Below are 13,531 nucleotides of genomic sequence, written 5' to 3'. Positions count from 1 at the left end.
TGCTTCCTACATTTCTTTATGACATTTACTGTGAGGGAGTTTTCTTGCTTCAGCACAGTTTATGGATACATGCATCTACGGGATGATTTTCATTAGCTAAATTCTGTGCCAGCACAGTAAATAAAACTGCTGGCTACAAGTCCATGTCTAGGATTTACTGGAGCTTCTCATTACAGTCCTTCTTCACTTGGAACGAAAGTCTGATATCTGCCTACAACTAAATCTCCATTGATAACCATTACAGACTAGTTCATCATAAGCGAAGTATTCTGCTAAACACTCCTACAGAGACAAGGATCAAGCATGTGATCAAGTTGCAGAAAATCTATAAATAAATGACTAGACTGAATTACCTTTACTTATGAGCTAAAAGTAAAACAAAAAATCCCAACAGGAATAATTCTATTCTTTCAGAAAATTAATACAAAGACTTCACTGCTTTTCACACATTCCCAGACATGAAAACATACATTCTGTGAAATTCTCCACACTCTACCTGATGATGACCCTTAACCCTGTTCTGTCCCTGAAGAATTAAGAAGGTTCACTTTCAGTCAGTGTTTTCAGTAAAACTGTTTTAGGTGCTCTTATATGAAGGCAAATTTCTTTAACTTTGTTTCAATAACCATAACTACAATTTTCTCTTTTAAAATATTTTAAAATTATGGCAAAAATAAACTAAAGGATCGTGAAAACATGTGAGAAAAACTTAACTGAAAAAAATTCAAAAAACTCATTGAGGAAAATATGCTTTTTCTTTAGAAATTTAAGTACACTAAGAATTGTATTAATCTTGCTGATACATGTGGCTTAGTAAAAAGACTATGCTCATATACTACCTGGTTTCTAAAATGGATGAAAAATGTTACATGATCCTAATTTCCAAATGAAATGTGGAAAAGAAAATTATAGGGAGGGGAAAGGAAGGCTGCATTGTTTTTCTCTCACCAATTCAACCTCAGTTACCTCCTGTGACACTGGTAAAGTAAAAACACACTGCACTACTACTGTGGCTAAGACCATGAAACTTTTTAATGGATAAGTTCCAAAGCCTAAGCTCCATCTGCAAGTCACTAGCAAAACCCTCAGAAATCATAAGAAAAAAGCTGAAGAACTGTTCGGCTGGCAAGCTTTGAGTCTACTCTTGGCCTCAGACAGGAAAAGCAGTTTCAAATCTCCTTCCCTTTTCTCTCTCCTTTCTCTTTAAGAAACACCCACCTAGAAAGTGCTATTACTCTTTGCATTAAAAAAGGGGAGACTTTTGATGCTGAAATAAAACACATTTACACTAACTTAGAAAAGGAAATTCAATAGCTCTACGAGAGTCAACCATAAATCTTTTTTTTCTTTTTTTTTAAAGCTCTCTGGTTTAACTAGCCAGTGATTTAAAATTAATTTCCTTCTTCCCTCCACAATTTTCAAAAGCCAAAACGCAGGCTTCCCACTGAAGAATTCCTTAAATCCACACAAAAATTATGTGGAAAAGAGGGATGAATAAGTTTAGAAAGAGTGGAAGGATTGTAAGATTGTTTCACTTTTAATTTAAAACTGTGAGTAACAATTTCTGGAAAAAATATTATCTCAAATTCATGCTTTTTTCAATGAATTTATGTACCCATTTGTATACTTCCAATAGGTACATACTGCAAATGCTGCACCTAATTTACAACGATACCCACGAAAAATTACTTTAATCACTTGGGAGTTGGACTTCCTAAGTATCATGCCGTTAAAAGTTTAAGGGGAGAAAACTGTCCACAATTTTAGCAAATTTAGCAAAAATTAGCAAAAAAACCACAAAATACACCTATAATAGTGATAAAACAACTGCTGATCACGGTTTTATCAGATTGAACAAAAATATCCAATGCCAGTAGAATTTCTTCAAGTAGAGACCTCTTTCTGTATCTCAGTAACAAATCATTATTCTTTACTACAGCCACCTGGCATGATTAAAGTGCTCTGAGAAATGTCAGCTGGCCAGCAATTTGTGACACTTGCTGTTAAAGCTCAAGCAGCCTTGTAGGAAAGCAGAATTCTTGGTTTCTCATTCTCTTCTTTGACATACTTAGCCTTTGTTTACTTTGGCCCAGAAGCTGAGAAATCCTTTATAATTATGTTAGCTTGGCATTGTTAAAGAATTATATTTGAAGAAGAGAGGTCTGTTTTTTCCCAGACCACTCATAATGCTATTCTATTTTCAACCAGAAGACTACGGTAATGCTTGCAAATTTGAAAACACTGTAAATTCTCTTACATCCTACCAAGGTAACTATCTACAGGTGACCAGAGAAGGTCCAAATCAGCCTGAAATGCTGATTCTCAAAAGAGCTTGTGAGAAGACTAACTATTTAGATGTATAATCTTCAAAATGAGCAAGAACTCCCTCTGGCTAACTTAAAAGAAGTGAAAGAAGAACAGAAAAAGGAAAATACTGACACTGAACTCAGTAAAACTTCAAGACAATAAGAATTAGAAATAGTTTATGTGCTGTATGTGAAAAGCCATCTTCATTCTAAAATGTTTTCTATGTTAAAAAGATCCAGCCCCAGTCTCTTCTTGTACAAACAAGTTTAACATCTTCCATCACCCTCCCATTCTTTATGAATTAAATTGTTTTAGAACATATTCTACTAGAAATCCTGAATATATACTATCACTGTATCAACTACTCATCTTTGATTCATCAGTCAATTATTACAATACTTCCCCTCACCCACACCTTACCATATCTAAGAACCTTGGGGTCTTTAACCTTTAACAGAACTGTACATTAGCAAGTTTACGAGGCAGACATGTCAAATTTCTAGCAAACACTGCTATGAGATGTGGGTTTCCTAAGGTGTGTACACCTTAGGAAGTGCACTCACTTCACCAGGATAAAGTCCTTGGTATCTGGGACACAAACAAATTGCACAAAGGACAGAGAAAACAGCCTGAAATTGCTGTTTACTCCCTTGGGACACATTGCAAAGCAAGCCAACTTGATTCTTAAAACTAAATTTTAACTAATATTTTAAAATTTGAAAAGTCTCTTTTCACATTAAGAGTTCATTAAATCATTAGGCTTTAATTAATTAGGTCAGATCTTAAAAATTTGCCAATGTTTCATGTAAGTCTTTTGTCCTGTTTTGATCCAAAAGAAAATTCACTTTGAACTGTTGACCACTGACACTTAAGATATTTCTTTCCAGCTGATTTACATACTTGATTTTGCACACGGCGAATTAAAATGTAAAAACTCATCCATCGAAACATATCCTTTCATGCACATGCACTTATAAAATTATCTGCCCTCAACTGCAGCTGATTTACATACTCCAAAAAAGGCTGTAAATGCCGTGTAACTATTTTCATGACACCAAGTTTAGCTGCTTAAATCTATTCCATGAAACTCAGATTCCAGATGACTATACGTCAAACATTAAGGAGATGAAATCAGCTTCCAAAGGAGTAAACTGGCCACAAGGTTAAAAAACACCAGAAAGTTTCCCTTCATTTTGGTTGGAGAAAAGGCACTGTGCTCATGGCTAGAGAGACAATAAAGCAATTTACAGGAACAGCAAAACCACAGTGGGCATTGAAGGAAAAAAAATTGTGAGAATGAGCACAAGATGAAAAGCTTTTAAATTAAACTTAATACATCAGTTAATGTAGGGGCAGAGGTTATTTCTTGCTGCAAAAACCAATAAAACCTTCAGGTTTTAAAGTAATACATATTTTAATAACAAAAGCTGCAACAAAGCACAACAAGCTTTTTAAAGAGCCCATAGATAGTACATTATATACTATTTAGTTCAAGCAGAACTGATTTGGTAGGTAACAGCTGACAGAAGCAAGCAGCCAAAAGGAGGGGTGAAGGGAAGCTATATTTTTTCAAAATTAAAACCCCTTAATGGTCCGTGGAATGCTGTTTACTTCAGCTCTGTTTTACAACCACTGCTGCATGGAGAAGGGATTGACTGAAATGTCTGCAGCCTGTGGCCACCCACGCGATGGGAAGCACAATGATTAAAGAGAAGGCTGCGTTGCTGTATCTGCCAGCAGTCTGTTCCATGCTGTAATTATTATACTCGCTGTCTTCCTATAATCTATTGCATCTGTTGTGGCAAGACCCCAGTGTATGCACTGTCCAACAAGAAAACCATCGAACCTGAATTGCAAGTTATTTTTAATGTGCACAAATGGTCTGAAAACTGGATATTTTAAACATTTCTCTTTTAAGTTTATGAAAACATTTTGCCGTATAGGATAGCCAGTGACATAGAGAAAGCAGATCTACCACTGAAATACTCACTTTAACTTAACTACCTAAAGTTATAATCTGACACCACCCATTCACCCCACATCTTTATAATGAACTAAGTTGCTGCTTTAGATCTTTGAAGCACAAAAACTGTGTGAATTGTAGATAAGATATGTATCTAGAAAGCACTCATATATCAGAATTCCATCTGTCACTTTGTTATTGCATACACTGAACATTTCTGTTGACCCTATGTTTATAATGCTCCCTTCCTCTATAAGAATATTAATAGCATAACAGTAACTTTGAATAGAACAAAATAAGCCAGAAACACCAAAATAAGGAGCAGTTCTCTAAGCAGAAATTTTATTCTGAATTCTGATCTCCGCCTTAGGTGATAAAGGAGTTCAAAACTTATACTACACGCATTGTCTTGATTTTGTTTGGTGTTTTATGACACAAAATTGAGCAGACACTATCGTGCACAACACGTAACTGTTATTGCACTCTTCTCCAAGAAAAAGTACAGGCAGCCTGTACCATTTCAACAATTTTGCCAGGAGTTGGCTGCAGATGCTCCTGTGGAAACCACAGATTGTCTACTGGCTGTAACTATGAGGTATTACACTAACCAGCGTGCCACCACCTACCAAAAGAGGGAAAAAGGATATATCACAAGCAAGGCTGAATGAAAACAATCAAGGACTGAGTAAAAGCCCATTTATCTCCAAGCACTCCAGACCACTTTGAGGAAATATCTTTAGACCCTCTTACATATAAGCCGTTGATGGAAGGCAAGGGTAAATTCCATATATAGTGATTGAGGAAAACTGCTACAAAGACTCCTGAAGGACCAGTGAAAAACACAAAAAAAATAATATGAAAAGTATAAACAAGATACATACTTTAATCAGATATCTTTCATGTGAAGGAACACACTATGATCTCTGCAGTGATCAAAGTTCCTGATCATTTGCACAGGTTAGAGAAGGAATGATAACACTTTTCCAAACATACCAAGAAAGCTGTAAGATCCGTAAAACCACAAGAGTGAGTCTCAGAAAGTGATTAAGTAACTTTGAACTGCTTTGGCCTCCAGGAGACTTAACATTTTCCATTTGTCTCTTGGAAGCATGCCTCCTGGAACACAGACGTCCCTCTCCCCACAACTGCTCCATGCCTTCCCATCCCTCTCACACTGACATTCCCTTCTGATTATTTTGTGTTTTATCACGGTAAAATATTGCAGTGATATTATCACAAAGGAAAGAAATAGTCCAAAACAACTAGTTATTTATCTCAGTCCAAATACTACCAAAATTGTTCTCCCTTTAGAGAGGGGAAATGACAACAAAAAATTTGAAAATGCTGTATTTGTAATAGAACCCTGCTAAAACTTATGCCGTGTCACACAAATTCTTTCTCCTTTAAATTTCTCAGTAATAAATAGCAGGTGAAGTGTGTTCATAATTTTAACCCAGATATCTCTGTTCAGCTCTTAATCTCCTTCTTTCAAAGTTGTCTAGATAAGAAGGAAAAAATATGTTTCTCAGTATGTCCTCTAGCAACTCATAAGCCTTTTAACAGACACATTACCCATATATGTCATTAAAGTAGTATTCTTATCTCATAGAGACATCCTTTATTATAAATCCAACATTATTTTAATACTTCTTCCATCAGACGGTCTTGGGGCACATTTCCCCCGTGGAATGACAATCTAAAATTTGATTTAGACTCTCCTAACATAAAAAAGCAAACTAAAGAACAGATTTTGAGGTTAACTCTAATTTGTGCACTACATATTTTGTTCATGTTACTTAAATCCCATCTCCTAGATAAATATGAATTTGAAGATTTTCTTCTCTAAAGAATTAATTAAAATACTATCTTTTAGGAAAAGAAGATAAAAGCTCTTTACATTATGTTTGGATTACTTTTAACATATGTCCTCTCCTAACAATTTCTAATGTTTTCCTAACCATCTGACAAAGCGTACATACAAATAAAAAGAGTAGGTAATGAGTTTGAAAGTAAAGCAAGTAAATCGGCCCCAAAAATCAAATCAACGTTCTTTACCTAAGAAGGGAACACTGTAATTCCCATTCTGTGTACAACCTACACAGAATCACAGAACAGTTTGGGTTGGAAGGGGACTTGAAGATGATCTAATTCCAACCCACCTACTATGGGCAGGGACAATTTCAAGGCATTTGTTCCTTGCTTGAGCTGCTCTGCAGCCATTCCTGTGGCTGGCCATACACCTTGCTGCCCTGGAGCCCGACCCCTGACCATTACTTCACAGCCAAACCCTGAGCCTGCCTCGACACTGTGGGCCTGCTGTGGCACTCACTGGACTCACAGCTGACCACAGTGATTGTCATAGGACTTGCTCTGCTCTTCTTATGCAACTGTGCCTTTCTGTGTCAAGGCACAGCTGCACCTGCCTTCTCCTCACCTACAGATGCCAGCTCACCTTCCCCTGGAGCAGCCTATCTTCACACCAACTGCAGCAGTGGCACTGAGCTACTCTCAACTGCCCCTGAAATAGAATGGTCTCAGTACTCAATTTCACTAGCTGTCACTAATAAGTCTTTTCAATCAGCCTCTTTATTGAATATTCTCAGATCCTACATAAATTAACAACAATTCTGTTCAGGGTCTGAATTTACCTTTGCAAATGCAATACTTAAGAGGTGAAAAGTGTTTCATTTCTGAATTTATTCTCAAAACTTTCGGCCACAACTGGTTTATTATTATTTAAGAAGAAACTCGATTTTCACAAAAAAAAACCCTTACAAGCATTTTACTGCATGAACTGAAGTCAGTGGATGACTAGGATTTCTTACTCTTGCTTTTGTTAGGCACAAACAGCAGCATTTTCCTGTTCTAACTGACATGACTGCAGTGATACCATCTCCAGGTTTTTTTGCAGAGACAGTCACAAAAACTGAGGAATCTTTTTCATAAATTGTTCTATTTTGTTTTGAAAACCTTTCAAGATCTGCACAGATTGCTTCTTGAAGAGTTTTGCACAAGAGTACACTTAACATAAGGATGGTTCAGGCCACTTGACGAAGGATATTCAGAAGACTTTTTATACAGTCCATCCACATGCATGATATTCTTGGTACAATCTGTCCTGTTCTACTCTTCTCCAAAGGTATGTTACGCCTATACAAAACCCTTTGTGCATATTTCACTTAGCTCAGGAATTCTGCTTCTTTCAAAAATGACTTGGAGCTTCTGACCACTTATTATTGGATTTGGGTATTATTATTTTCTTCCAGAATCATAAAACTTCTTGGCTTTTAGAAAATATGTTCCTGTCATCTGGTGACAAAAAGTGACTGCTGTACCCAGCCTAAAAGTAAACAAACACAGCTTTCCCTATGGAGACGGCTGGACTGGAACTGATTTTCAAAACCAAGCCTGATGTTATGGAAATCTCAATATCTGGCACCAGCCAGAAACGTCCTTCTTTTTGTGTTATTATCACATATTCTCTTTTTATATATTTAAATGAGTAATCTTTCATTGGTGTTGGGTTGCCTTTGTATATTGCCAAAAAATATACTAGCTATACTTCAGAACAGATGGCCTTCATGAAAGACTCACAGAATATCTGGGCCTTTCAGCTTTGTTCTGTACTTTGAGAACTAATCTACTGAACTGGAAGATTTTTTGGGGGATTTTTTGGGTTTGTTTTTTTTTTTGTCCACTGTCCCAGCTTCCAGCAAAAGTTATTCAGTTCAAGTACTTTTAGATCTGCATATCTGCATGTCATTTCAGCTCACCTTTTTTTCTGCTCTTTCTGTCAGATTCGCTTTGGTAAGTGGCCCTGACAAAATGAGTATTCCATCTTCCCTTGCTTTAGCTTCGACTGACATAACCTTTTTTGTTTTCTTTTGGTTGTAATTCTCCAACTGGTGCTTGATGAATACAACCAATCACAACTTTGGTCTATATCTGCTAGCATGTAGCTCACCACTTGTTCCAAATTCTGATTCACGCTATGATCTCTCTTGGCTGTGAGTCAGCCTTTAAGTTTGTAAGACTGCAGTTTGTTGGATCCAATTCTGATGGCTTATCAGCTTAGAAATGACATTAAAATCTGCACTTCCCACCCTCTCAATAGAATATAAGCCTATGTAGGATTAAAATTTGGATTAAAATTTTCATGAATGTTAAGAACATCAATAATTTCACAGCAGAACAATAAAATTTCTAAAAATACATTGTTCCAGTTCTTCGAGGCTTTAACCAATCATAAATTATAGGAATAACATAAAAAAACCTCCAAACATAAACAATGCAATATGACAAAAGGGATCACTAGCCGGTAATTACTCAGAACCCCTTGTTTGTTCACAAAAGCCTCCAGAACAGCCAGCCATTAGCAGCAGGAAATATGGGAACTGTTCTTGTTTCCTTTTTTATGAGACATATTTATTTAATGATTGCTCTTAGTTTTAACTAAGAAAGGAAAATTTTTGTAACACAGAATAGCTGAAGATAAAGCATAATGTACAACAGCTAATTCCCAGTTTTTATTTTCACCCTCTGCTCTGCTCTGGTGAGACCCCAGCTGGAACCCTGTATCCAGCTCTGAGATCCCAGCACAGGAAGGACATGGAACTGTGTGAGGGAGTCCAGAGGAGGGACACCAAGATGATTAGAGGGATAAAGCACCTCTCCTGTGAGGAAAGGCTGAAAGAATTGGGCTGAGCCTGGAGAAGAGAAGGCTTTGGAGTGACATAATTGTAGCCCTCCAGCACCTGAAGGGAGCCTACAAGAAAGATGGAGAGACTTTTTATGAGAGTATGTGGTGACAGGACAAGGGGAAATGGATTTAAACTAAAACAGAGTAGGCTTAGATTTGACATTAAGAAGAAATTCTTTACTGCAAGGGTAGTAAAGCACTGGCACAGATTTACCAGACAAGCTGAGGATGCCGCAACCCTGGAAGTTTTCAAGCTGGATGGAGCTCTGAGCAATGTGGTCTAGTGGGACCTTTCCAACCCAGGCCATTCTACAGCAAGTTAAACAAATTATCAGCAACCCACCGTCTAACACTGCCTTTTTATCAAAACACCTGCAGGGAACGGCTGGGAAGGGCCACAACAACATTGCCACCAGTTTGACCCCTGGCAACATGTGGGTTCCATCCCTGTGCCTTAGGGATGAGTGTGGGACACCCCGGAGGGCACTCAGGGCACAGATGGCCATCTCCCGGCTCCCGCGGCTCCCGCGGCTCCCGCGGCTGGACCAGCGCACCGAGGAAGGCTGGCTGGCTCCTCAACACAGACCACACGCAGAAGGATGCCTGACTTGCTGCACTCGACATCCTGGGGGAAGTCCCGCACCGACAGAAAACAAACTCGTGAAAGCGGCAGCAGTAAAAAAAAAAAAGGTAACAGAATAAATTAAAAATGGGAGCAGCAAACTAAGTAATATGATGAGAGACATACTAAGAACATTCAGAATAAATAGGTAGGTTTGTCCTTAAAAAATACAAAGCATGACCATAGATAAATGAGTTGCTAGGAAACCATGTAATAAAGAAATACAAAAAATCCAGCGCTGTTCAGAATACTACTTGTAATTTTGTAACAGTGAGAAAAGGAGGAGGTGAGAGAAAAGGAATAGCTGTTTCTTTATGCTTCTTTTTACTCAAGCTATTTGCATGGTGAGTTTTTTATTGTAAGTACTTCAGAACCAAGGTTTGAAGTGTTTACACATAAACCGTTCACATAGACTCTTTAATATAACAAATCCTTAGACAGAAAACCCTAAGTGCTAAAAAACCCCATAAATATCAAGAATCAGTCACTATCAAAACAAGTGAAAACACAGATAGAGTTCTTCCACATCTGTGGAAAAATTATGGGCAGAAAAAAAAAAAACTTGGTTCAACTGAATGCACTGTGAATACAGCAAAGAAGATAACAAAATTAATTTTCTTATTAGTGAGGATCTTGTACTGTTGCCAAAAATGTCAGGAATCTTAACACAGAATACTCACTAGTGCAACCAACACTAGAAACTAAGAGTTGAAACTATGCCACACAATAAGAGCAGCAGGGAAGCTGGCTTCTAAACTTGAGACTACTATTAAAAAAAGTTCAGCTTTCCTTGGAAGCATATTTATTAGAATGTTGTGAAACAGAAAACTGTGTACATATGAATATAAAATGAATATGTGTACCTGTATGTAATATGAAGAATGCCATCTACTGGTGTATAAAAATATACACCACTGATTCTAAGTTAGTAAATAACTATCATAATAAGCCACAATGTTGTCATTACTATGTTCTACAAACAACAGTATCCAGTTTTGAACTAAAGGTCAATACATTTCTTTTCACATTTTATTCTTTTAAAGACTTACAGACCTGCACAATCTCAGTTTCAGAAATGTAGTAATAATGCATTTCAAGTGGGTAGCTACCCTTCCTTCCATTAAAAATAACACAGCTTTTCTACGACAATGGCAGGAATGTTAAAATTAAGCTAGCATTAAATACATTTAGCACATTTTTTGCAACTTTGAAAATGCAATTTAGTAGGTAAAAACAAAATATTTAAGATCAGCCTTCCTACCAATGACTTTAGTCAAGGATGCACTGAAAGGCCTCCTCTGAAGGTACCCCTCCACTGAAAGGTACTCCTCAGAAACTCATGCTTGCCACAACAAAAAAAGCAAGGTGTAACTTCACAATGTACATAACTACAAATGCAAAGGGAAAAAGATTCAACAGTAACTTGACCAAATAATACAATTTTTTAATCAGATACAACTTTGCATTTTGTCTGTTTTTTAGATATAAAATAAAAATTTATTATAAATATTATATAAAAATATGCATAGTCATCATCATCATTTTATAGTAGTTTTTACATCCTAGTATTACATGCATACCTAGATAATCTGACATGCAAAGTAAACTAGTAAATTAGAAATTATCTAGTTAGAGAAATCTAGAAATATCTTCATCTTTAGTAGAGCTGTACATAAATAATGATGAGACTGCTACATTCTCATAAGTTGTCAGAACTAAAAGATTAAAAAATATATATTAACAATTCAATTTATATTTTTTACCACATTTTTATATGGATCCATGGAAAAATGAAGGGCACAACAGAACTGCACCCTCAAATTGTTAGTCAGCAATGTAAAGTATTAAGCATTGATGTGCTGCAAGCTATTTACATGCAGATGAGCTTTGTTAATTCAGTGTGGAAATACGTAAAATATGAACGGATGTGCCATGCAAAACCCTAATTTTGGGATTAAAGTTCGAGATTCATTATTCTTTAAGTCTCTAAATATAAATCCACACACAAGCACTGCTCCATCCCTCTCCAACTGTCTTTGAAGAATGTTTGGATACAATTAAATTCTTCATAGGCAGGAGATTACACAAAACCAAAAAAAAAATAGAATTACAGAACAAATATAAGTTGTATTCAAAACAAACCATGGCATTTTTTCCAGATTATTTATTTTATCCTAATTGAAAGGTTCTTTATTTTTAATAACAATACTTGCTTCCCTTCTCATTTGAGGTTGCTGCTCATTATTCAAGGATACTAGACCTGGTTAATACAGGAGGTTAAGAGTATCAAAACTATCAAATGTAAAATGCCTCATCCTTTTAAGATTTAAAAGGAGAATAACATTGACTGTGTTATAATTAGAATCATATACACTTCAACACAATGTGTATGCAAGTTGAGTTTGGAGCAGTTTCTTAAATGACAGAATGACAGTGTGTCTATGCTATAGATGTAGCACCTTTGAATCATCAATTAAATTCGAAGCAGCCCTGGGAAGGATTCATTCACTCACCCGTATCCAGCTGTTGGCCTTCAGTTCCACAGCATTCTGTGGTTCACTGCTGTACAGACAACATAAGCACCACATTAGAGTCCTCTGGCTTTCGTCTGTAGGGAAAAAAAAGCAAATAAAGATACACTTAGAGGGAAAAGAAAAACCCAAACAAAACACAGACAGAATTACACACAACAATCCCTATTCATTCAAAATTGAGGCCCTATAGATCAGCTTCAACTCATGGTGCTTCTATTCTACCAGATTCCTACCACAGATTTAACGTTAATCACTATATACATCTTGTGCAATCATTTCCCTCAAGAGCAGTTTAAAAGATACCAAAGTATCTATACTTTGTATCAGAAATCAGTATCAGAATCTATACAATAGTTAGATGGTCTTAAGAAATTTGCAGGACCTAGTAATTAATTCATGTAAATAATACCTGAAGCTACCTTCAAGGAACCTTCAACTCAGTATCTAAATAATATAATGAATAATAGACAATAGTCAATAGTAGTAAAATAGTTCATTACATTGTGCCTAAAGCTTGCACAACTCAAGTATGCTCACTAGGAAAAACTAAACCTTGTGTAGTATGAAATCATTCATAACTAGAATGCAAAATACCAAGTTCTCTGTAAAAATACAGGAAGAGTCTCCATGCCTCAGGAAAATGACATTTCTGCAGGCAGTAGAATAGCTAAATGATGATGCAAAAAAATCCTATTCCGATTTTGTGTTTAGGATCAGATTGGGTTTTATTCAATTCTATACCACTGTTTGAAATGAGTTCTTTAAGAACCTACTATAAAATGAGCATTAACTCTCACTGCTCAGATGCACAGATATTATTAGAGAGGAGCTGATTATCTGAAGTAAGCAGCTGAAGAGCCATTTAACTCATTACTATTTCCCACAACTTGTTTTTCAATAGGCTTTGGGTTTTTTTTCCTAATGTTCTTTGGCACATACCAAGATGTTCTACAGTGAATTTAATGCCAGAACAAAACTGTGTGAAATGAAATGAAAATTCTGAAAACCCGATGTAATTCAGGCATAATATTCATTTAGCAAGCAATAAGCTTCCTGTTAAAAATAATAAAAATAAGTGATACTACCAGTTTTAGAAATTATATTATGACACAATTTGTTTATCAAGCTGAATGAGAAATTTCTTTTGTTTTCTGTGTATTTGCTATCCAGGATGTAATTAACAGTATTATTTAGAAGTGTTTTGTTGGGAAAGCCTGAGGAAAAAATAAAAGGTCCATTAAGTAATGCCTGTATTTTCACCAGGTGACCAGAGACGTTAACAGTGATTTAAACCAGTATTCCTTAATAAATGTCCAACAAGCCCAGAGGCCATTACTGACCTCCCACTGACTAACATCTCTGCAACAGGAATGGTTTCCCCAGCATACACTATTAACCCACCACAG

At 36.3% G+C, this 13,531-nt stretch overlaps 1 protein-coding gene across 1 annotated transcript in view; it reads right to left on the bottom strand.

The window, feature by feature from the left end:
- FANCC (FA complementation group C) overlaps window positions 1-13,531 on the bottom strand; it is a 74,929-nt gene that overhangs the window by 39,678 nt on the left and 21,720 nt on the right. The window contains exon 4 of the mRNA XM_014869151.2: window positions 12,105-12,199. Coding sequence (XP_014724637.2) covers window positions 12,105-12,199 — 95 coding nt within the window. The remainder of the gene's footprint in view (window positions 1-12,104; window positions 12,200-13,531) is intronic.

The sequence above is a fragment of the Sturnus vulgaris genome, chromosome Z, assembly GCF_052056855.1.
Source record: "Sturnus vulgaris isolate bStuVul1 chromosome Z, bStuVul1.hap1, whole genome shotgun sequence".
Taxonomy (NCBI): domain Eukaryota; kingdom Metazoa; phylum Chordata; class Aves; order Passeriformes; family Sturnidae; genus Sturnus; species Sturnus vulgaris.
The sequence above is the reverse complement of the archived record's forward strand: the minus strand, read 5'-3'. Positions and strand labels throughout refer to the sequence as shown.